General features: G+C 40.6%; 1 protein-coding gene across 24 annotated transcripts in view; it reads left to right on the top strand.

Annotated features, from left to right (window-relative positions):
• The window catches only part of CNTRL (centriolin), an 88,651-nt gene that overhangs the window by 39,077 nt on the left and 24,704 nt on the right, over positions 1-24,870 (top strand). For 21 of the 24 annotated variants that reach the window (XR_010841875.1, XR_010841873.1, XR_010841872.1 and 18 more), the window contains 14 exons: positions 1,390-1,543; positions 2,750-2,970; positions 6,806-6,982; positions 10,081-10,215; positions 13,617-13,762; positions 14,364-14,571; positions 15,259-15,438; positions 17,053-17,232; positions 18,001-18,117; positions 18,404-18,548; positions 19,015-19,163; positions 20,862-21,042; positions 22,449-22,762; positions 24,228-24,433. Coding sequence is in view for 20 of the 24 variants with exons in the window: in XM_059072980.2 (XP_058928963.1) it covers positions 1,390-1,543; positions 2,750-2,970; positions 6,806-6,982; positions 10,081-10,215; positions 13,617-13,762; positions 14,364-14,571; positions 15,259-15,438; positions 17,053-17,232; positions 18,001-18,117; positions 18,404-18,548; positions 19,015-19,163; positions 20,862-21,042; positions 22,449-22,762; positions 24,228-24,433 (2,513 nt within the window). In the remaining 4 variants the exon portion in view is untranslated. The remainder of the gene's footprint in view (positions 1-1,389; positions 1,544-2,749; positions 2,971-6,805; positions 6,983-10,080; positions 10,216-13,616; positions 13,763-14,363; positions 14,572-15,258; positions 15,439-17,052; positions 17,233-18,000; positions 18,118-18,403; positions 18,549-19,014; positions 19,164-20,861; positions 21,043-22,448; positions 22,763-24,227; positions 24,434-24,870) is intronic. The other 3 variants (XM_067040840.1, XM_067040838.1, XM_067040834.1) reach the window with 2 other exon arrangements.

Genomic DNA, 24,870 nt, shown 5'->3' with positions numbered 1-24,870 from the left:
GACTAATATAGTTCTTTCTCCTGGTAACTTTCTCTTGATTTATTATTGTTCTGTTCCTCTGATCCTGTGGAGGCAAACTAGAGCTGCGAGGGTGTGATGTGAGTGGGAGGGCACAGGTTCTCTGGGGAATTATTTTGTCTCTATATGAACAGTTGCTTAAGGAGACCTGGGCAAGTCATTTGATGGATCTGAGATTCAGTTTTCTCACGTGTAAAAGGAAGAGTTAGACTAGGTCATCAGTTTTCAGTTTTTTCCCCCAGCACACCTGAGAAATACAATCCAGTCCTTTCAGTTAACAGTAGCTCCCTAAAGCGATGACTGTCAGAATGTGTGTGGGTGTGTGAGAGCTCTTTTCCACCGGGGGCATATGTAGTGGTTGCAGGTGTATGTAGTGGTTGCAAGGGTGTGCCTCCATAGGGCCCTCCATCTTGAGAATCACTGGGCTAAATGGTCTTCGAGGTCCCTCTCAGCTCCCAGTTTATGAAACTTAAAAGCAAAATGTTTCTTTGCATAAGGAATTGAAAATAAACTCGTTGAGGACACGGGGGAAGGGTAAGCTGGGACAAAGTGAGAGAGTGGCATGGACACATATACACTACCAAATGTAAAATAGATAGCTAGTGGGAAGCAGCCGCATAGCACAAGGAGATCAGCTCGGTGTTTTGTGACCACCTACAGGGGTAGTATAGGGAGGGTGGGAGGGAGGGAGATGCAAGAGGGTGGAGATATGGGGATATATGTATGTGTATAGCTGATTCACTTTGTTATAAAGCAGAAACTAACACACCATTGTAAAGCAATTATACTCCAATAATAAAGATGTTAAGAAAAACTTGAATTATAAGGAAGTATTTATTTCATGTCTCTATTTCCACCATAAAACCTTTTTAAAAATTATACTTAATGTTTTTTAATAAAAAGTTATTACTTGTCTATTATAAAATTTTTTAGCTAAAAACCTTATTAAAAATCTCCTGTAATCTTTCCACCCAGATATAACCTTTGTTAACATTTTGGAATATAGCCTTTTCCTATGGATATATGTATATATAATCAATTAACTTTTTGGAAACCTTTTTGGAAAGATACATTTTAGTGCAGTGCAAAGAAAACTGAAATTGGCTACATTACCTAGTGGCTGTTACCTGGGAAAAATCATTTAACCTTCCTGAGCCTCAGTTTGCTCATCTGTAAAATGGAGATGATTTCCACATCAAGTTATCATGAGGTTTAAATGAAAACTACTCATGTGAAAACAGCAGTGTCTGACACAAAACAGATACAAATTGTTACATTTTCTTTTCCATTCTTCCCTAGAAATGCTATTAAGGATTATTATTTTTATAAGAGTTTAAAGAATTTGGGATTTTAATTTTTTTTTCAATTCAGTGCCATATGAAGGCTCAGAAAAGGGGTAAAGAACAACAGCTTGACATTATGAACAAGCAGTACAAACAACTTGAAAGCCGTTTGGATGAGATACTTTCTAGAATTGCTAAAGAAACTGAAGAGATTAAGGACCTTGAACAACAGCTTACTGAAGGTGAGAATTTAAGTATGATTTAAGGTAAATCAGATTCAGTGTTAATAAAAGACAAATAACAGGCATTAATCCAGATATTAGCTGAATATGCTTCAGCTGTTAGTACTAGTATTTGATAGGGAAATATTTGCAGAGTACTCAAAAATGTTTAATAAAATTTAAAATTTTTATTATAGTTTTCTTGGGTTGATGTCCTAGTGAGTCCGGTCACTATGGCAAGAAGACCATACATGATCATGATAAACTCTGGCATGTGATTGTCTTCTTCTAAGGCCTAAAATCTTTTCAGGAGCGAAGAGTCCATTGATATCAGGCATTTGGTGTCTGGTTATAAGGAGATTGTAGAAAGAATTTTAGGATCTATTTTTGCAGTGCAAATTTAAATTGTGACATTGCTGGGAATTCCCTGGCGGTCCAGTGGTTAGGACTCTTTTGCTTTTACTGCCGTGGGCCCAGGTTCAATCCCTGGTTGGAGAACTAAGATCCCACAAGCTGCACAGTGTGGCCAAAAAAGAAAAATTTTTAAATAAACAATAAAAATAGATCTTCCACCCATTTAAAAAAATAACTTTAAAAAATGTGACATTGCCATAATAGTAGAAGAGGAAGATAATAGACTGTAGTGATGAGAGCCTTGGCTTGTGGTAAAAAAGACCCCAGTCCTTGTTTTGCTATTATGAGCTGTGTTACCTGGGACAAATTATTTCTGTCATGATCATTAGTTTGGGGGAAGATTAAATGAAATAGTGTTCATAAAGTGCCTGGACATAGTAAGTACCCAATATATGGTTTGTTTGTTTTTTTAAGTCTTCAGGTTACAGGTTAATGCTGCTAGCCTAGGATTTGACTTGGTTTTGTTTTGTGTGTCTAGCAGCAAGAACTGTTTTGTTGCACATTTTTCGTTATTTTATTTGGAAATCACTGCTTTAAACTTTTTATAGCATGTATTAAGCATTTCATAAGCAATGCCAATGAATATACTATTTTTATTGTGTACCTGCTTAATACTCCTGTACCATGGATAATAGGGGGGAAAGCTATTACTATATCTTGAAAATGAAAACTAAGATAGTAGGAAATAATTGGAAGCTTAGAATTTCATTCTTAGCTAGTAACAATAGCTAAGGAGGCTAAATGCAGTAATTATGTATCTTGAAAGCATTTTCATATATATATTATCGCCTTCCCTTTCTTCATCTTGCTTAGGCCAGATAGCAGCAAATGAAGCCCTGAAGAAGGACTTAGAAGGTGTCATCAGTGGGCTGCAAGAATACCTGGGGACCGTCAAAGGCCAGGCTACTCAGGCCCAGAATGAGTGCAGAAGGCTACAGGATGAGAAAGAGACATTGCTGCAGAGATTGACTGAGGTCAAGCAGGAAAGGGACCAACTGGAAATAGTTGCCTTAGATGCAGAAAATATGAGGAAGGTATGATTTGCTTCTTCTTGTCTATTTTCCTTACCTTCAGAAGTAGATGATGTCCAAATTAAGTTAGTTAAGGAAGTTAGCAACAGTGCAATTGTAAGTGGCAAAAGTGTTGGGGCGGGCTTCCCTGGTGGCGCAGTGGTTGAGAGTTCGCCTGCCGACACAGGGGACGCGGGTTCGTGCCCCGGTCCGGGAGGATCCCACATGCCGCTGAGCGGCTGGGCCCGTGAGCCGTGGCCGCTGAGCCTGTGCGTCCGGAGCCGGTGCTCCGCAACGGGTGAGGCCACAACAGTGAGCGGCCCGCGGACCGCCAAAATAAAAAAAAAAAAAGTTAAACCTTAACATCACAGTATTATTTGAGACATCTGATATTAATCAATAAATCTAAGAATCTTGTAAAAAAAAAAAGTGTTAGGGGTTCTTTAGTGTTTGGGGGTTTTTTTCCCTTTAGTTGTGATACACTTGGAAGTGTTATTTTTTCCCTTACTAAGAAAAGGAGGATTATTTTAGCTGAATTTCTATCCCTGAAAAGTATTGTGATCAAATAACTCTAAAGAATAAGAAATTATAGCTATTACAAATACTGTATTAGATGTTCATATTTTGTTATTTGTGTAGCAAAATTAAGCATAACAATTTTTCTTATTCTTGTTGCTGTTACTTCATAATTGTAGTATTATTTTACAGATAATAAGACAGACACAGCATTGTAAATTATACCCTTCCATGCTTGATTTGTCGACATTCATTTGGAGATTTCACTTGCTCTGTTTTAGTTGTTTGGTAAAACTTTACATTGCAGGAGAACCTAGATTCCCAAACCTCATCCTCAGTAGGGCTGGCTTTGGAAATTTGAATTAATTTGTTTTAATGTTATGAAATTTATCAGACATATAAGAATATCAAAAATATTTAATACCATATACTCACAGCTTAAAAACTAAAACATACAGATATTTGAAACCCTCTGTGTACCCCCTCCCAGAGGTAGCAAAATCCTGAATATGGTTATTATTTCCCTCCATCTCTCTTCTTTTATTTTTTATTTTTTATTTTATTTATTTTTTTTTTTTTGCGGTACGCGGGCCTTTCACTGTGTGGCCTCTCCTGTTGCGGAGCACAGGCTCCGGACGCGCAGGCCCAGCGGCCATGGCTCACGGGCCTAGCCGCTCCGCGGCACGTGGGATCCTCCCGGACCAGGGCACGAACCCGTGTCTCCTGCATCGGCAGGCGGACTCTCAACCACTGCGCCACCAGGGAAGCCCTCTCTTCTTTTATTATATGTGTATATCCATCTATAAACAATATGTATTATAGTTTTGCATAATTTTACAATTTATATAAAAAGTATATAGTGTATTCTTTGGCTCCTTCCTTTCTTCCTTCATGTTTATGTTTTTGAGAATTATGCAAGTTGATACATGTAGCTCTATTTTTATTGATGTATATAACATCCCATTGTATGTGCCTACCACAAATTTATTGCTTATTCATTCTCCTCTTGGGGGATATTGAGGTGGTTTCCATTCTTTTGCTATTACAATATTGAGAGTGACATTCTTACACACATCCTGAGCATGGGGACTGTGTTCACAGTGGAACTGTGAGTCAGAGGGTACGTGCCTTCTCAGCTTCACTAGATATTGTCAAATTACTGTCCATAGTGATTTTGTGAATTTCTGTTCCCCCCCAGCAGTGTGAAGGGCTACCATTACACCACATCCTTGACATCACCTTAATGTTATCTAACTTTTATTTTGTAATTCTTAATTTCAAGCTTACAGGAGAGCTGCAAGAATAGCTCACTATACCCTCTATTCAGAGTCACCAATTAATATTTTGCCACATTTGCTTTATCTCTCTCAAATAATTTTACATGATTTTATATACATTTTTATATAAAATTTTTTCCTAATCATTTTAGAATTAGTGGTAGACATCATGCTGTTTAGCTTCTAAGTATTTCAGTATGTGTTTCCTAAGAACAAGGACATTTTCTAAGATAAACACAGAATAAAGATCAAATTCAGGAAATTTAACATTTTGTCAGACTTAGTGTTTGCCAATGTGCTGAGTTTGAAATGATGTCTTTTTATTATGAAAATTTTTACATTTACAGGAAAGTTGAAAGAATAATTCATTGAGCATCTATGTGCTCTCTTAGATTCAACAAATATTTTTCTATATATGTTTTTTTTGCTGGGTCATTTAAAAATTGCAGATGTTATGGCATCATCCCTTCAGTACATATCTCTAAAAATGAGGACATTTTCCCACATCAGTGCAATACCATTATTATACCTAGGAAAATTAACAGCAGTTCCCTAATATCATCTAATATCTAAGCCATATTCACATTTTTCCAGTTGTGCCAAGAATGTCTTTTATGGCGTGTGTGTGTGTGTGTGTGTGTGTGTGTGTGTGTGTGTGTGTGTGTGTAGAATCCAGCTGGTAGTTCTGTAGAGTGTCCCACGTTCTGGATTTATCTGATTGTTTGTTTAACTTATTTCTCTATGCTCTGTGCAAAATTGTGTCTTGTTTTAACTGCATTTTCACTTGATTACTGGAGAGGTTAAGTACTTTTCATCTGTTTATTTGCCATTCAGTTTTTCTCTTCAGTGAAATCCCTATTCACATTCTTTGCGCATTTTTTCTATTGGATTGTCTGTCTTTTTCTTAATGATTTGTAGGAACTTTTTTATATATTCTGGATGTTAATCCTCTGTTGGTTATATGTAGCGTCTGCATTTTGGACAAGCAACCCATATGATTCAGATGCCAGGTGGTCTTTTGATCACTTACGGAGAAACTCTTCTATAGAAGTTCTTATCACAGGATTCTCCTCTTTAATCAGAATAGTTTAATCGAATTCTTCAAGATCCCAAATAAACAGATGAAAGCTATAATGTTTAATCATTAAAAAAAAAGACAGGCTAAAATAAATCAGAACTGTGTTATGATAATCAATAGGTACTTATATTCTTGTTAACACTCGTTTAAGTTTCTCTATCATCCTTAATATTAGAGAGTGCTAGTCCCATTTTGTTCTTCTGATAAGTGAACATACTATGGTTTAATAGGAAGAGTGTGGGCTTTGGAGTCAGAAATCTCAGTTCATATTCTGACTCTGTCCTTTTTTTAGCTGTACAGCTCTGTGCTGTTTACTTAGATCTTCATTCTCCATTTCCTCATCTATAAAACGGGGATAATACCTTGCCTTACACAGTTACTGTGAGGATGTAATTAAATAATGAATATGGGGCTTCCCTGGTGGCGCAGTGGTTGAGAATCCGCCTGACGATGCAGGGGACACGGGTTCGTGCCCCGGTCCGGGAAGATCCCACATGCCGTGGAGCAGCTGGGCCCATGAGCCATGGCCGCTGAGCCTGTGCATCCAGAGCCTGTGCTCCGCAACGGGAGAGGCCACAACAGTGAGAGGCCTGCGTACCACACACACACACACACACAAATAATAATAATAATGAATGTGAAAACATTTATTCCAGTGTCTGAAGGAAAATAGGCCTCAAATTTTATCCTCCTCTCTTTTTTTCTTCTTATGAATACATAAGACTCGTTTAAAGTATCACACAACTGGTTACTTTGGAAAACATGTTGTAGCTTACTGATTTTTCTGATTACATTTAGTCAGTGTTTTGTTTTCCAGCCTGGATTCACACAGCCTGCAGCTTCATCGTATTGCCATTCAATACTCTCTGTGCCTGGCCAGCACTGGCTGGCCAGCATTTGCTTTAAGTGCTCAAGTTACTTATAATGACTTGCAGATGCTTAAGCAGCACAGTGAGGGTTCTGTACTTAAAACACTGAATCCTTGTAGGAGCTGGCAGAGCTAGAAAGCGCCCTTCAGGAGCAGCATGAGGTGAATGCATCCCTGCAGCAGACCCAAGGAGACCTCAGTGCCTACGAGGCTGAGCTAGAGGCTCAGTTAAAAATAAAGGATGCCGAAGCCACCCAGCTCAAAGAAGAGTTGGAAAAACTAACAAGGCTCAGCCAGGTAAGTAAGAGCACAAAGCCATCTAGAAACCAAGTAGACTGGGCCTTAACATAACAGCTTTCTTTTAATTTAATTAAACACTTTTTAATATTAAACACTTTTTAATATAATGTGTGTGAAGTGATGGGAAGAGCACATTTTTGGAGTCAGACATTCTGAGCTTAAATATGACCCCTGTGCGAACATGGGCAAGTCACTTCATGGCTCTGAGCCTCTGACAAATGCCTCATCATCTGTAAAGCGGGTGATGGTGAGGTTAAGTGAGACAATGGGCCTGAAAGCACCTAGCAGTTGGTAATCAATAAATTCTAGTTGTTCTTTCTCAAAACAGCTTTAAGAGACCTCTTTTAAGTTGACATTAAATTTTACTTTGCTACTTCCTGTTCTGGTTGGATGAAATACCCACTAGTTTAATTATACTTGCAAATTAGTGAAATAGTTATTCATCCAATAAATACTTATCGATTGGCCATTAAGGGCCAGGTGCCATGGATGCTGTAGGGAATAGCACAGACATTGTTGTGTCCTTGTGAAGCTGACAATCTGGTAGGTGAAACAGGTGTCAGACAAAGAAAACAATAGGGTTCTGTGCTAGGGGAGTGGTAGTCAGGGAAGACTGCTCTGTGGAAATGGTATGTCAGCCGAGACTTCAAGGGGAACTAGGATTTAGCTGTGCAGAGGGAGCAGAGGTGAAAGGGTAGAGGTAAGGGATGTGTTCTAGGCAGAGAGGCAAGGAGAGAGAGCTTAATGCATTTGAAGTGCTGAAAGTATGCCTCCAATATGCCAGGAGGGAGAAGAGGAGTAGGGAATGAGAGTGAGAGATAAGGGCAGAGAGGAAGACAGAGGCCAGTTATAATATATTCTTGATCACATTAAAATAGAGTCTTGTTTAGCTATTAGCCAAATGGGTTGCATCTTCCTCCAGGAAGCCCTCCCTCACCATCTGTTATGCCTACTGAAAGTCTGGATTCAGGACTCTACTTTGATTTTCCTTTAACCTGTGATCAGTCAAAGCATTTTAGCCTGTGTATGAAATCATCTGTTTAGATTGTTTGTCTCTCCTGCTAGACTCAGAGCACAGTGAATGCCCAGATTGTAGGTGCCTGTTTCAGTGCCTGGCACATGAGGAGTGTCATTAGGTTCTAACTGGATGAAAGTTAAATAAAATAAGATAGTTTGAAACAGGCTCATGAAAAGATGCTCAACATCCCTAATTATTAGAGAAATGCAAATCAAAACTACAATGAGGTACCACTTCACACTGGTCAGAATGGCCATCATCTACAAATAATAAATGCTGGAGAGGGTGTGGAGAAAAGGAAACCCTCCTACGCTGTTGGAGGGAATGTAAATTGGTGCAGCCACTATGGAGAAGGGGAGGTTCCTTAAGAAACTGAAAGTAGAGTTACCATATCATCCAGCAATCCCACTCCTGGGCATATATCTGGAAAAGATGAAAACTAATTCGAAAAGATACATGGACCCCAATGTTCATAGCAGCACTATTTACAATAGCCAAGACAGGGGAGCAACCTAAATGTCCATCAACACATGTATGGATAAAGAAGATGTGGTATTTATACACAATGGAATATTACTCAGCTGTAAAAAAAAAATGAAATAATGCCATTTGCAGCAACATAGATGGGCCCAGAGATTATCATACTAAGTGAAGTAAATCAGACAGAGAAAGACAAATATTATATGATATCACTTATATGTGGAATCTAAAATGAACTTATTTACAAAAAAGAAATAGACTCACAGACATAGAAAACAAACTTATGGTTACCAGAGGGGAAAGGGGGGAGGAGGGATAAATTGGGAATTGGGGATTAACATATACACACTACTGTATGTAAAATCGGGAAACACAGGGAACTATATGCAATATCTTGTATTGATAATAACCTATAATGGAAAAGAATCTGAAAAAGAATAGATATATATTTGTATAACTGAATCACTTTGCTGTATACTGAAACATTGTAAATCAACTATAATTTAAATTTAATTATTTTTTAAAAATAAGATAGTTTGAATCCCAGGAATTCATGTAAAATGGCATTCATATGATTAGAAAAGGATATAAAAATAGGCTTTTTATAGTAATTGTATTACTTTGTGTTCCTTTATTTATTAGATATCAAATGACCATTTGACAGTTGTCAGTGTTATATTTCTTAAGAGTACCAAGTTTTATAAAACTATAGTTGACCTGATGAGAGTGTGGAAAACAAGAGGTTGGGAAGGAAACAATTAAAATAACAATAAATACATACTTTTAAATAATAGTAAATTCAATTTCTGGATAGCATCTTCTTTGAAATAAATTTTCTTCTTTCAAAAGTTTTTAAGCCAGCCCTTACTGGCTTAAAATCCATTGTCTTTTGTACTTCCATTATCCTTTATTTTTTTTTCTCATAAGTCTTGACAAAAATATTACAGCAGTCTGACCTTTTCACAAATTCATATGGTAATGAAGGGACATTCCTTTCCTTGAATCAGGATTACCAGGATTGGTCTTCAAAGCACACATCGAGATTGTGAAGCATAACAGATCTTCTCTCTCTGATTTACAGATCTATGATTGGTACCCTTTAGTTATATGAAATCACTTGTGATGCTTGTTAAATGCAGATTCCTGGGCCTTGCCCTAGAAATTCTGGCCCATCAAGTCTGAGAGGGAGTCCAGGCATCTGTATTTTTAACAGGTGCAGCAAGTGATTTTGATGCAGGTATTTGAGGACCATAGTGTGAGAAATATTGGTATACGGGAGAAGAGAGCAGTAACTGTTGAATCACTCACAGAGCTTTTAAAAGTAGGTATTTAGGCTCAGTCCTGGAGATTCTGAATTGATGTATCTGGGCTGAGCTGATTCTGATGCTTCCTCTTCCTTATGTATTAATAGTTTAAGGAGGCATGTGAAAAACTTACCTTGGGCTTTTAAACTTGGGGGTACAAATGTAAAACTGAGTTGTTATAAAAACCAAAGCTCCCAAGGGATTGCATGTGTATGTAAATTTATTTGTGCCTTATTAGATCATAAATTATTGCTATTTTACATTTTTTATATCATTGCTTCCTGTGGCAATAGTTAGAACAATCAGCTGTTCAAACAGAACTTGAGAAAGAAAAGCAAGCCCTCAAGAATGCACTCGGAAAAGCCCAGCTCTCAGAAGAAAAGGAACAAGAAAATAGTGAGCTCCGCACGCAACTTAAACAGCTGCAGGTAGAGACTTATTGGCTCCCAATACATTCTTATATGGGACACCCAAAGATGTTGCCATCTTTATGTCAGACACTTCACAACCTGCTCTTACATGTAGTAAGCTACTTGAGTTATTAGAAAAATTGAATTCTGGATGGGATAGTACCGTAGCCTCTGTTGCGATCATTTTAAGATTATTAATATGCATATCCTTTATGTTGTTGTTATGGTACTAAGAGATAGAGGCAGTGTCGATAGTAAACAGAGAACACTAGGTAAACTCACGGGGGACAGCAGTACCTTGCATTTCCGCTAGAAACGACTTTGTTACCAGACTGAGCTTAAATTATCAGATTGATGCGTTCTTCTTCCACTGAAATATCTTTGTAATTATCCAGGAATTTAACTAGAATGAGTTGCAGTAGAACTTCTCAACTGTAAAGTTTTCAGTCTCCTTCTCAGAAGGAATGTCATTAAAAATGCAGTCATCTTAACATTTATGAGAGTTTTCTTTGGCAGACGATTTTTATAGCTATTGTCACAGTAATCTGCCCAAAAAACTGCCCGAGAAGCAGGTGGACAGGATTTTCCAGGTAATTAAACGCTCTCAAAGAGGACACATGTCTGAACAAACAAGTACCTGGATCAACACGCAGATTTCCAGATCTGTGAGGTCAGGGGTGACTTAGCTGACCGAGGTGGCAGCTGTTACACTTCACCAGAAATCCAGGGGCAGAGTTATGTGGTTTGGGGGAAGGCTCCAAAAATTCATCTAGGGGGGTTTGTGACAAATAAGACTAAACTCACCCAAATTATCTCTCTCTCTTCTTCCAATGCCTTGAATATTTTTTTCTCAAAGTTTAAGAAAATCTAGTTACCTAGAATTTAATTTTTACTGCTATCATTTCAGCTTCTGAAGTAAATATCATAAAAGATATACATGTTTTCCATTCTTGTGTGTGTTGTGTGTATGTATTGGGTGTTCACTGGATTATTATTTTTTATTTTTACCTTGGAAATTTTCAAATAATCACAAAATCAGAGAGAAGATAGCCTTATGCCCTTTCGTTTACTCAGCTTAAACAGTTGTCAATATTCTGCTGTTATTTCAGTTAATCCACATTTCTGGGGGGGGCTGGAATATTTTAAAGAAAATCTCATACATCTTTATTTCAACCATAAATACTTCAGTACACATCTATTAAAGAAAAGGACTTCAGGGGTCTCTCTCCAAGGTAGAAATTGAGGTCAGCTTTCCGGAATGCTGGTCCATGCTGTAAGACTCTCTTAGTTGGAACTAGGTCCTTTGGTTACTTGACCTACTGACCTCCTGATGCGGAGTACAAGTTAAACTCACTCTACATTTATCTTTGTCAGAAATCATTTAGTTGCAGTGAACCAAAACCTACTAACACTAGCTCAAGGAAGGAGATAGGCAGCTTGCTGGTGACCAAGAGCTGCTCTGTGAACCTTCCAGGGCCTCTGCGGCTCTCATTTCTCCTTCTCTGTCTCCCTGGGCATTGCATTTGGCCCAGCATCAACCGCAGCCCCGAGCTGACATAACTTTACAGGTCTATCTCTCATGCAGACTTGCTGGACTGGATCTTGGTTCACATTTGGAGAGGGAGAGAACTTGTTTTCTGGCTACTCAGTGGATTGGCTGTCCTTGCGTCAGATCACCTGTGGCCAGGATTAGAAAGTAGTGCAAATATGTGTGCCTCAGGGCAAAGGGCAAGGACGGTTTATGGATAAGAGACTGCAGGTGGACAGGCACGTTCATTGCAATGCTAATTCTCCGATTTAGTTAACAGTGTTAAAAAAAAATGAAAAACCTAATGTCATACCGAGTTTGAAGAAAATCACTTAAGTAGAATATAGGTATTCAGGGGAATATAGTCAATAGCTTAGGACATAGAACTATTTTTCTGTACAATTTAGGGAAATTTTAGCAGTTTCTTTTTACTTGAAAGAGGTACTGTCTGGATTTAATTCTGAGGTCTAGTTATGTTCATTAGTTTCTTAGTGAAAATATCCTAGCATATAACAAATACTCCCACAGAGAATTGTAAGCTATTAGAGAACTTCAGTATTAGATGTTCCATTTTTCAGTTGATTGGCAGATAAGGCTGAGTATTATGGGAAGGTGTTTTTTGTTTTTGTTTTTTCTAAGTTTGAATTATGTATATTCTCAAGCATATACAAAATAGAATACTAAATGAATCCTTATGTATATATCACTCATCTTCAACAGTTTCAACACACGGACTCTTTTTTTTTTTTTTTTTGCGGTACATGGGCCTCTCACTGCTGTGGCCTCTCCCGTTGCGGAGCACAGGCTCTGGACGCGCAGGCCCAGCGGCCACGGCTCACAGGCCCAGCCGCTCCGCGACACGCGGGATCCTCCCGGACCAGGGCACGAACCTGTGTCCCCCGCATCGGCAGGTGGACTCTCAACCACTGCGCCACCAGGGAAGCCCAACACATGGACTCTCTTACTTCATTATAACACATGGCCAGTCTTATTTCATCTATAGTACCCTCCACACATCACCCCTCACACTTGTTCACACACTGAATTATTTTGAAGTAAATCCAAAACATCTGATTTTATCTGTAAATACTGTACTATTGTATGTATCTCTAAAAAATAAGGCTTTACAAAAGAAGCGTAGGGTAGTTCCCTGATGGCCTAGTGGTTATTAGGATTCCGAGCTTTCACTGCTATGGCTCGGCTTCAATCTCTGGTCAGGGAACTGTGATCCCGCAAGCCACTCAGCATGGCCAGAAAAAAAAAAAAAGGCATAAACAAGGATACTGTCGTTACACCTTAAAATTACAATAACTCCCTAATATCGTCAAATACCTTAATTATACAAAATGTTCAAATTATAAATTTTTTAGAAGTGTTATGTTGGAATCAGCATCCAAATAAGGTGCACACATTGCATTTGGATGACTTGACTCTTGTCTCCTGTAATCTATAGTTTTGCTCTTTTTTTTCTCTTTGTTACATACGAAAGAAAACCAGGTCTTTGTCCTGTAGAGTTTCCCATAGTCTAGATTTTGGTGGTTGCATCCCCATGGCCTTGATTAACATGTTCTTATGCACATATGGAGGCTTATTTAGATTCACGTTATTTACTCTTTGGCAAGAAGACAGTCTTAGGTAGTGTTCATACGTACTTCTTTTTTGCATCACATCAGGACACATCGTAATGCCTGTTTGTGTCTTTTGTGACTTTGGATTAACCAATAGATTCAGATATTGTCTGCCATAGTGAAAAGGGTTTTTAAAAAATTGGTAAAGGGAGTTGACTGGAACTGTTATATGGTAAATAATATGGGCTGTGTGTGTGTATTGGGGTGTATTTTTTATTTTGTTTTGGTAATTTTTACCCCTCTCCATTTCACCCCCTCCACAGGATGACAATAATCTGTTAAAACAGCAACTTAAAGATTTCCAGAATCACCTTAACCATGTAGTTGATGGTTTGATTCGTCCAGAAGAAGTGGCAGCTCGTGTAGATGAGCTGAGGAGAAAACTGAAATCAGGAGCTGGGGAGATGAGGTAATGGAAAATCAAGACCTCCAGGTAGAGAGTGGGCTGAGTTGTGAATGTGGGGTTCAAGGATGAAATCACCTTTCCAACTACTGTCAATGGCTGAGTTCTTTCGTAAGGTTTCCCTTTTCCTGTATCATATTACCATGAGTGAGACACAGATTGCTTAATTCAAGTTGTCTGTCACTGATTTTTATAATCTTTTATACTTTTCGGTATTATTTAATTTAAAAAACACAAAGATTTTATGAGTAACTCATTCTTGAAAGCTTACTGCAGATGGTCAGGAAGTAGAGTCACATTATGTATTTTAAATAGAAAATGAATATCAAAAGAAAACTGAGGCTAATGTGAATCTATGAAACGGACATTTATTCTCTGGATGCACATTGTTAGCCTGACAGGAGCCTGTGCTTTCAGAGTGGCAACAGTCACTTAATAAAACAATGGTTTGCGCTCAGGAGGTGCACAGTAATTTGCTACGGATTGACACCAGTCCCATTCCTCACAACTCTTTTTACTTCTGCACTAATGTTACTGGCATGTTTGCACCAGCATCAAAACTAAAATGTCACACTTATACCTTCTTTTTTTCTCCCCCCCTTACCAGAATCCATAGCCCTTCAGATGTCTTAGGGAAAAGTCTCGCTGATTTGCAGAAACAGTTCAGTGAAATCCTTACACGTTCCCAGTGGGAAAAAGAGGAAGCTCAAGTGAGAGAGAGAAAACTCCAAGAAGAAGTGGCTCTGCATCAGGAGAAGCTGGCCAGCGGACAAGAAGAGTTCAGACAGGCCTGTGAGAGAGCCCTTGAAGCAAGAGTAAGAGAAGGGCAAGAGGCAGCTAGAGGGAAGTGTTTAGAAAACATTCATATTTTTCAGCAAATTACAGTGCTTCCTTTCTCATGTAAATACAGTGTAGGGAATTCCCGGGTGATCCATTGTTTACGATTCCTTGCTTTCACTGCCCAGGGCCAGGGTTCGATCCCCGGTTGGGGAACTAAGATCCCACAAGCCGCCGGCACAGCCAAAAAAAAGAAGAAAGAAAATAGTGTCTGTTATGTAGATTATACCTTAATAAAGGTATACTTTTTAAAAATACAGTGTAATTGTTGTTAGTTTCACTCCTAATAAGTCAAACTAGGTGTGACTAAAATTCAACTAAATGTGATTACTGATGTCAAAGTCAGGCTTCTTTGTGACGCTGTGTTTTCCTTGTTTTGGAAGCAAGTGAGAGATGTTTCTTAACATGCAAGTAGTTAATATAACATCGCTAGAGTGTAGTAAAGTGCCAGAATCTGAGTTTTTGATGTAATTATTTTAATGATGAGGCAAACATTAAAATGGATCCTAGAGAACAGTGGTGATAAAGCCATCCCCCAGTAACTCATTAGCACAGCATTTCATTTTACTCTTTAGTAAAATGAAATATAATTTTCTAGAAGGTTTTTATTTTGCTCAAAACATATTTTGCTAAAAAATCATCTTTGAAACTTGATTTCCTCACAGATTGATTTTGACAAGAGGCAACACAAAGCAAGAATTCAGCAGTTAGAGAATGAAATTCACTATTTACAAGAAAATCTAAAAAGTATGGAGGAAATCCAAGGCCTTACAGATCTCCAACTTCAGGAAGCTGATGAAGAGAAGGAGAGAATTCTGGCCCAACTCCAAGAGTTAGAGAAGAAGGTGGGCAAGACTAGGAAAGAGACATATGAGTCCCCACTGCCAGGGTCCTGCTCCCAGCAATGGGGCAGCTGAGAGGGGTGTGATCCATGGTCACCTCTGGCTGCCTTGCTGGCCCAGAGGTGGACCTGACCTAGAGAGACCTACATGCATGTCATCAAATCAAGAGCCTGAGACAAGGGTGCCATGCTAGATGGAAGTAAGGGAATTGGGATGTAAGGAGTGACTTGAGAGTCAGTTAGGTGGGGCTTAAATGCTATTGGGATGAGTCATGCTGACAGGTTTTCAACCTTCTTGATAATCCCAGTGCATTACCCCCACCTTTTCTGTGTGTTAGGCTTTCCTGTCTTTACTTTCTTCCTTGTCCAACTTAAATTCCATGGCCTCCCACTATCGCTATTTTTTGCAAATATCCTCAAATCCCTTGCTCTTTTCTCCTATCTTCTATGACAAAACTGCAACTATCTGCTTTCTTTAGCCCTGTACCCATGGCTAAGCATTCCTGAAGAAAAAAGTCACCCATCCAGGCATAGCAGTAACACTATAAATGTTTGCCAGCCTCAAATGGGCAGCATTACCCTTTTCTGTGGTAAGCTCCCTCCCTTGCTGCACTGTTTCGTACCTTCTCACGTCTCGCATCTACCCTCTCCCTTCTCCCAGCCCCAGTGAATGACTTGCTTCATGCTTCACTGAGAACCCAGCAGTTCCCAAGTATTCTTGAGTCTGCCTCCAAAATCTCTCTGGAATATTTGCACTTTGTCCTTCTCCAGTGCCACCACCCTCATCCAGCCATCATCTCACTTCTGGACAACTGCTGTGGCCGCCTGACAGTCCTCCACTTCCACTCATGACCTGCTCCACAGAGCAGCTAACACGCTCTTCCAAAAACATGAATAGGCTCTTGTCAGCCCCTCCCCATCTCCCCTTCTCTCCAGCAGCTTCTGTTGTCTTTAGGATAAAGACAAAAATTCTTCAGCCTCTGAGCCCTTGTATGATTCGCCTCTGTTGAGCTCTCTCCTTTTCTTACCATGCTGCTTCTTTCAGTTCCTGAGACTTACCAAGTTCTGTCTTCCCTCCTGGCCATTCCTTCTCCTGGACCATGTCCCTCCACCGTTCTTCTTCCTGAAAGCCCTCCCCCCACCAATCTGGGTCTCCCCTGCTGGCCTCTCACATAGTACCTTGTTCTGTCCTTCGAGAGCAGTGATCACAGTGTTAGTTACACATTCATCTGAGTGTTTGTTTAATACATGTCTCTTATAAGCTCCTTGAGGGCAGCAGCCAAGTCTGTTTTGTTTACCACCATATGCCCAGTGCCTGACTCCATGATCACAAGGGGCGGGCCCATCGCTTGGTGATGGTGCCAAGAAATGTTTCTATAACAAATGAATGGATTTATGATCACGAAGATTCTTGACTAAGTATACTGATTTCATTCTAAGTTATCATACAGCTTTGAGGTGTTGTTATTTATTTATTCACTCAGGAGCACCTGCTGAGTACCAGGTATGATTCTAGGCATGGGGTGTGTGAACAGAGTCCCTGCCCTCGTGGGGCTTATGTCTTAATTCATTGCTACCAAATGATTCATCTCTTTAATTAGTGTTTCTTTTATTTTAGAAGAAACTTGAAGATGCCAAATCTCAGGCACAGTTTCTTGGTTTAGATAAAGAACTGAAGAAACTAAAGAAAGCTGTGGCCGCCTCTGATAAGCTGGCCACAGCTGAGCTCACCACTGCCAAAGACCAGCTCAAGTCCCTTCATGGAACCGTTATGAAAATTAACCAGGAGCGCACAGAGGTGAGTCCCCACGTACAGAACAAGTTTCCACCAGGGCTGCCCCTGTCAAAAAACATAGCAACTTGGATTATTGATCTCTTGTTATAGACTTTGGCTCTCTTATAAACCACCATAAAGTTGTCTGTTCCTCTTCAGACCTGAAGATTGTATTTCCCCCGTCACAACCCTGCCATGGGTCCTGTCCTCTATTGAGTCCCAAAGGAGCCATCAAATGAAACATACTGTCCTTATCTCAAAGTGTAGGGGTCTGCTTAGGGAGGTACCTATCAATACACATCCGAACAGAGGTCTTCAAGGCTTGCTGTATAATCCTTCTGAACCTCAACTTTTTGTCTTCGTCATCTTGTGCAGTCTGACGATAATATGTCACTTCACAGGGTAATTGTGACTCCTGACTGAGATAAGTCTGTTACAGTCTTTATCAGATGCAAATGCTTATGAGATTAAGACAGTAAATCATACGAGGGAAAATCTAACCATGGGGGTCCACAGAGACACCAGTCATGGAAGACTGTAGAACAGAGAAGAAAAAATTAGTCCTTGCTCTTTCTGATGGCAGAGCCCTGCCCACTTGGCCCCCAGAGAGTGCCAGGGTGAGCTGCCCAATCATAGGAACAGCACAGATAAGGTGGGACTTGGCACCACGTGTGCATGGGGTAGCCAGGCGGGCGATCTGATGAAAGCAGAGGACTCGTTCAGAGGAAGAAAGAAAGAAAGAGGGAAGCCTGCAATAGCAGTGGTGCCTTTCTCACACCTCCGTCCCAGTAGGAGCTGCAGGAAACAGAGAGGTTCAGCAGAAAGGCAGCACAAGCCGCCAGGGATCTGACACGAGCAGAAGCGGAGATCGAACTCCTGCAGAATCTCCTCAGGGATAAAGAGGAGCAGGTCAGTGCTGGTACCCCCATGAGACCGCCTCCTTGTTGGGTACTTATCAGTTCCTAAAAGATTGAATTACTGTAGGCGACATCTCAAAGAATTTTGAGGTATAGTCAATCAGTACTTGATTCTCTGCTGTGTGCCAGGCATTGCATGGTTTAAATGTAAGGAGTAATGCAGTTCCTCATTAGTAAAGTATAAGTAAAAAATTATAGAATTATAATCTTACTGCAAGGAGACATGCATCTGGGAAAGAATATTCATTGGCAACTTTCTATATGTGATTTTTTAATAGTTTCGAATTGAGATGGAGAAAGTAGAGGTAGGCACCAGAGGAGCAAACTCACAGGTGCTAGAAGTCGAAAAACTGAATGAGACCATGGAGAGACAAAGGAAAGAGATTGCAAGACTGCGGAATTTACTAGACCTCACTGGGGCTGGTAAGGTATTGGGCTTTGATTTTGGTAGTGGTTTTGTAGTTCTAAAATTAAATCATCGTGTTTGTTTTTTACCTTTAGCAAATTTATTTAACTGTTACAGATCAATTCCATGCTCGATTTATAGAGCTGTGACAATTAGCTTAATAAATTAAAGCACTTTTTAAAATGTAAGTAAGTGCAGTATCAAGGGACTTGATTAAAGAGAGAGATTTATTTTTGTATTTTCAAAAGAAATAATGTTTACAAATCTGTTCTTTCTCTGGCTCACTTTATAAGTGAACAGCAGTAAGATATGTCTATCCTCTTAAAGTGTCAATAAAAATTTATTACCAAAGGACAGGCTGAACGGCACCTTTGAGGAACTGATAAAAGTCATTGGCTCTCGTGGAATCACTTTTGTATTTTGAGAGAGAGAGGAAGTAGATGATTTCATACCCAACTTCACAGAATGGCTTTCCTTTTACAGATAACAGAGGAGGCTTTGAAAATGTTTTGGAAGAAATTTCTGAGCTCCGACGTGAAGTTTCTTATCAGAATGATTACATCAGCAGCATGGCAGATCCTTTCAAAAGACGAGGCTATTGGTACTTTATGCCACCACCATCGTCATCAAAAGTAGGAAGTCTGTGGTGCTGGGAATATATACTAAATTTTCTTTAAGAAAGTGTGATGGTGTTGCCTTCCCTAAATCTGTGATCAGGTCTCAAGAACAACATATCTAGGCTAAGCCATGCATTGAGGTTCTTAAATACTTTGTGCTGTGTGAGATGGAAATAGGGCATTCCCAAGGAATGTGGCAATTGCCCACTCATGCTCAGGTGATATGTGTGGGGTCCCTGAACAAGGATCCTATAAGGGTAGATAAAGTGACTTGAGCCCAGAGAGCCTTTAGAAAATGGCAGTAGAATTAGAGTCTCAGACAGAAAAATAGGCACCTGGATTGCATTTCCTTTTAACACATTCATTCAGTACTTACTGAGGTCTAGGTCAAGTACAAGGCTTTGGTTGGGAACCATGATGAATCATATAGCCCCTGCTCTCAAAGAGCTCATGGGCTGGTGAGGAAGACAAGCACACCAATGTAATTACAAAACAGTGACACGCATGTGACAACAGACTGGACTTCCGTGCCCTAGTTGCAGAGAAATGTTAAAGATTTATCTCATAGGGATGTTTAGGGAAGAAGGCTTCACAAACAGGGGCTTGAAGTCAGCACTTAGCAACCCTCAAAGGATGAGCTTTCAGGAGGGAGGGAACAGCTTGTGAGGAAGAGGAGAGTTGGCTTAGCCCCTTGTGGGGCTGGAGGACTGGATGGGAACAGTGAAAGGTGAAACAGGAAATGTAGATTGGGGTCAAGCTTTTTTTTTTTTTTTTTTTTTTTTTTAAGAAAAAGGGCCTCAAAATCCCTTGCACTTAATTATGTAGGCCTTGGGAAACTGCAGTTGAGTGTGCTGTGATCAGAGCTGTAGTTTAGGAAGAATACTCAGGCGGAGTGTGGAAGCTAGACTTGTAGTGGGTGAACTCTGTGTGGGGCTGTTTGAACTTGTTCGGGTGAGGGATGGAAGAAGCCAGAGCCAGAGCAGTGGAGCTAGAGCAGAGATGGATTGAGGGGTGTTCAGGGAGCAGAATGTCAGGGCTTGCAGCCTGAATGTGGGAAGGAAGGAGAGGAATGTAAGTGGCTCTTATCCAAAGCAAGGGGCTGGGCAACATCCTGCTAGAATCAGCTGACAACAGCAGTCAGGAGAAGCAGCTCTCACACGCTAGGATCCCCGGGCTGTTCAGACTTAATCAGAACCCCGAAAAGCAGAATCTGAAATCCTCCTCCCAGAAATCTAAAGGAAGCCAGACATCCGTGTCACAGCCAGGGCTGCAGGTGGAAGCAGTATAGGTTAGAGCAAAACATTGTAAGCCTGAGTGGGATGAGGGTTTGGAGGGTCGACTTACAACTGAAAGGAGAGGGAGAGTAACAGAGCAGAGCTCTAAAGCCACTCCAAGCTCCTGGCACAACAGGAGACTAATATCCCAGCTTGCCTTGAAAGCTCCTGTTTTCCTTGATCTTAGTTGCTGGGCCATCAAGGACTAGGCAAAAGAAGAGAAACCACCAGGAAAGATGAGTACGGGAGACGGGAGGCTGGCACCCATGCAGGTTACATGACCACATAATCACGTCTCGTTTCTGCCTGTGAAAAATGAGAATTACGATACATGAAAAGAAACCAGTTCTTTCTCAACTTTGCTCTAGACTTTGACATTTCTCCACATCGGCCTTTTTATTTGTTAAGAGATAGTATGCTCTGCTGTCATTTATTTTAGGTTTCCAGCCACAGTTCCCAGGCCACCAAGGACTCTGGTGTTGGCCTAAAGTATGCAGCCTCAACTCCTGTCAGAAAACCATGGCAGGATGGGAAGGAAGGCAGTGTACCTCCACCTGCTTCAGGATACTGGGTTTATTCTCCCATCAGGAGTGGGTTACATAAATCATGTTCAAATAGAGGTAAGTTACATCAGGGAAGTTGCATTTCTCTTGCCTGTTTAATGACCTTTTATTGGTTCCCTAAAATCCATAAGACACAGTCCAGACTCCTTAGCTTGCTCTGCAAGGCCCTCTGTGACCTGGTCTTGGCCAACGACCTCTTGTCTCACCTTCTGTCACTCTCCCACATGTCAGCCATACCCACTGCATGCTACGTTTCTCACACCTCCATGTTTTGAACCCTCTGTTCAGAATGTCCTGCTTCCTCCTTTCTCTCCCAAACCTGTTCCTACTCATCCTTCAGCAAGACCCAGGTCCTCAAACAACACTCCTTTTCTGGACCCTTCCTCCTCCCTTCCTTTCCCAGCAGACTGAGCGGTATCTTCACCTTCAGTCCTGGAATATGGCAGTTTACATCCTCGTGTGATGGCACTAATTAGCTCGACTGAAATGAAGTGTTACAGGTCCGTCTTCCAGAGCTCCAGGGGGAAGAGTCAGACCTGGGGTAAATGCTGGCACTTTCACTAAGTAACTGTTATCCTAGGGGAATTATTTAGCTGGTCTGAGACTGTTAATCTGTAAAATGGGAATATTACCTTCTGAGAATTTGTTCATTCAGGAACTATTTATTGAGTGCCTGCTGTGTGCTAGGCTTTCTTCATCAGTGGAAAAAAAAAACTTAGTTCCTGCTTATAGGGGAGATAAGTAAGAGAACCAACACCTGAGAGAGGCTGTGTGTCCTGATAGTGGTAAAGCTGGGAGCTGTGGGATCTCACAGCACTTCTCTGTTGATCTTTTACATAGCACAAAGCAGGCACCCAAATGTTGCTGAATGAATGAATGAATGAATGAAGATGGAAAAAACCCAACAGTTAGGTATAAGAAAAACTCAAGGGACTTCCCTGGTGGCACAGTGGTTAGGAATCCACCTTCCAATGCAGGGGACACGGGTTCGATCCCTGGTCCGGGAAGACCTACATGCCACGGAGCAGCTACGCCCGTGTGCCACAACTACTGAAGCCTGCGGGCCCTAGGGCCCGAGTGCCGCAACTACTGAGCCCGCATTCTGCAACTACTGAAGGCCGTGCACCTAGAGCCTGTGCTCTGCAGCAAGAGAAGCCACCTCAACGAGAAGCCCGCGCACCACAACGCAGAGTAGCCCCCGCTCACCGATGCAACCAAAAATAAATTTTTAATTAAAAAAATAAAGTTCATTCGTTTAAAAAAAAAAGAAAAACTCAAGTTCACCTGGTGAAGATAATTTGCATCCCTGTTTGATTCACTTTTCAAAACTGCTTTTGACCTTTTTTACAGAATTTTATTTTCACATCTCTGGTATCTTGGCCTAAATGCTGCTGTTCTCTACTGAACATGTTTACCTAGTGAGCCATGGGAATAAAATGCTCTTCTGGTTTTTTTGTTTCAAGATGCAGACAGTGGAGGAGATAGCCAGGAAGAGAGCGAGCTGGATGACCAAGAGGACCGCCCATTTGTGCCTCCTCCTGGATACATGATGTATACCGTGTTTCCCGATGGTTCTCCTGTACCCCAGGGCATGGCTCTGTATGCACCACCTCCTCCTTTGCCCAACAACAGCCGACCTCTCACTCCTGGCACTGTTGTTTATGGCCCACCTCCCGCTGGGGCCCCCATCGTATATGGGCCTCCACCCCCCAACTTCTCCATCCCCCTCATCCCAGTGGGCGTGCTGCACTGCAATGTCCCGGAGCACCATAACTTAGTAAGTGGAAAGACACAAGACCCCTGTCCACACTGCTTCCGTGGGAGACTGAGTAAGGTTGTATACTTAATGAGTCGACCTCCTTATGCGTGGATTATATCCCAGAAGTGTGTTTGTAAGGTTGATGTTTAGAACTGAGCAAGCATCCTCTTAGTGAAACACTGTTCTGGACAGGAGTTAGGGTACCAGGCCATTCTACGAACCTGGTTTAACCATTTTATAACAAAAATGCTTTCAGTCCAGAAAATAGCCATTTTTAGAAAGCTTTTTATATATTTTTCTATTGACAAGTACTATATTAATGTGTATGTATAGGTATATTCACATACTAGTGCCTGTACCTGTACACGCACATATTGTGTGTGCTTGTGTAGGAACACATGTAAGAGCAGCATACGGTAAGGTTTTGGTGGGGGTTATCTCTGGGTGGTGAAAGTGATTATTCTTTTCATAGTTCTTAACTTACTGTGTGCATAATTTTGTGTCCTGTTTTTCCCACTTAATGTTACAAGCATTTTCCCCATGGTTTTAGAAGCGTTTTTAAGCAGTATTTTAATGACTGCATAACATTTCTTTATTTGTAGGCTGTGTAGTTCATTTAACTGTGTATAAATTTTTACTGTATTTCATATTTTCCTCTAGGCTAAATTCTAAGAAATGATTACTTCCTAATCACTAGCTTCCTTTATAACTTTTTTGTTTTAAAGAAATAAAATGCATTACTAGGGCCTCCTTCAAACTTAAGGCACCTGGAGCTCTTTGTTTTTTCCTTTTCCTCTCAGCAGATTGAGAGGAAGATAAAGGACTAGGATACCTGGGTGCCAAGCCACCAGCCCCTTTTTAGTAGGTCAGACTAGTGTCAGCGGGACTGTGGATATTTACATGGTTAAAAATGGTAGTTACTCGTGTTATCCTGCAGTTTTTCAGTGCACACTGTTTTTATAGCAATTCTGTTGGTTCTTTTAGCCTCCACCAGTACCCGGCTATTCCTGTAGTTTCCCAGATGTGCCTTCATACCTCCCTACATTTGCACATTATTTCTTCAGCGTCGTCGTTTCCTATTTCATTTATCCTTCAAAACCAGGCAGAACACCACTTCCTCTAGGCATCCTTCTCAGCCAACTCCTCTCCCATGTGTGCAGAGGAGGGAGAGACCTCTGTCTGTGTCTTCTGCTAGATGCTGAACTCTGGAGCCAGACATTATCCACAGGAGGTGCTTGGTGACTATTTATCAGCCATAGCTGGACTGATGGAAGAGTCATAAGACCCATTGGTCCATCAATTTCATCTATGGCACGTGAAGAAATTGGCTTGATTTAATTTTTCTTTTCATACTGAAGTCTTAGAAGCTACCACTATTATCAGGTCAAAGATACCACTTTAATCACTGTTAATTTCAGTTTTGGGCAGGAAGAAGGGGAGACATCATGTGATATTTCAGTATTGCATTTCTTTCTTTGTTCAGGAGAATGAAGTTTCTAGATTGGAAGACATAATACAGCATTTAAAATCAAAGAAACAGGAACAGTGGATGAGAGTATCCAAGCAGCAGTGTGAGAAAGAAATAGAAGAACTGCATCATAACACTGCTGATCTTTTGCAAGAGAAGAGAGACTTAGAGCACGAAGTAGAAGAATTGCATAGAACCATTCAGAAACATCAACAGCGAAAGTAATTATTAGCCATTTTATCTTTATAATTCAGATGAATATGATATTAGTTCATTAAGGTAACCTAAATCAGTGTTGTCCAATAGAACTTTCTGTGATCTTGGGAATGTTCTGGATCAGTACGATCCAAAACAGTAGCCTTAGCCACGTGTGGCTATTGAGTACTTGAAATGTAGCTAATAGAACTGAGGAACATAATTAATTTAATTTAATAGCCACGTGGTGATTATCATATGGGACAGGACAAGTCTTAGTTCTTTTGGCCAATAATCCATATCAGCTCCTCTTGTAGTCCCTCTTGGAGAATGGCGCAACCGCCAGCCCTCCCCAGTTACCCTGGCTGAAAACACCTCACTCCCCCAGGCATCCAGCTGCTCTCCAAGTCCTACTGATCTATACACAACGAGCTCTCAAACTGGTCCCCTTCTTTCGTCTCCA

This window comes from Kogia breviceps, chromosome 8 (genome assembly GCF_026419965.1).
Source record: "Kogia breviceps isolate mKogBre1 chromosome 8, mKogBre1 haplotype 1, whole genome shotgun sequence".
NCBI classification, from domain to species: Eukaryota; Metazoa; Chordata; class Mammalia; order Artiodactyla; family Physeteridae; genus Kogia; species Kogia breviceps.
Note: the sequence above shows the minus strand (reverse complement) of the source record. Positions and strands in the feature narration are given on the sequence as shown.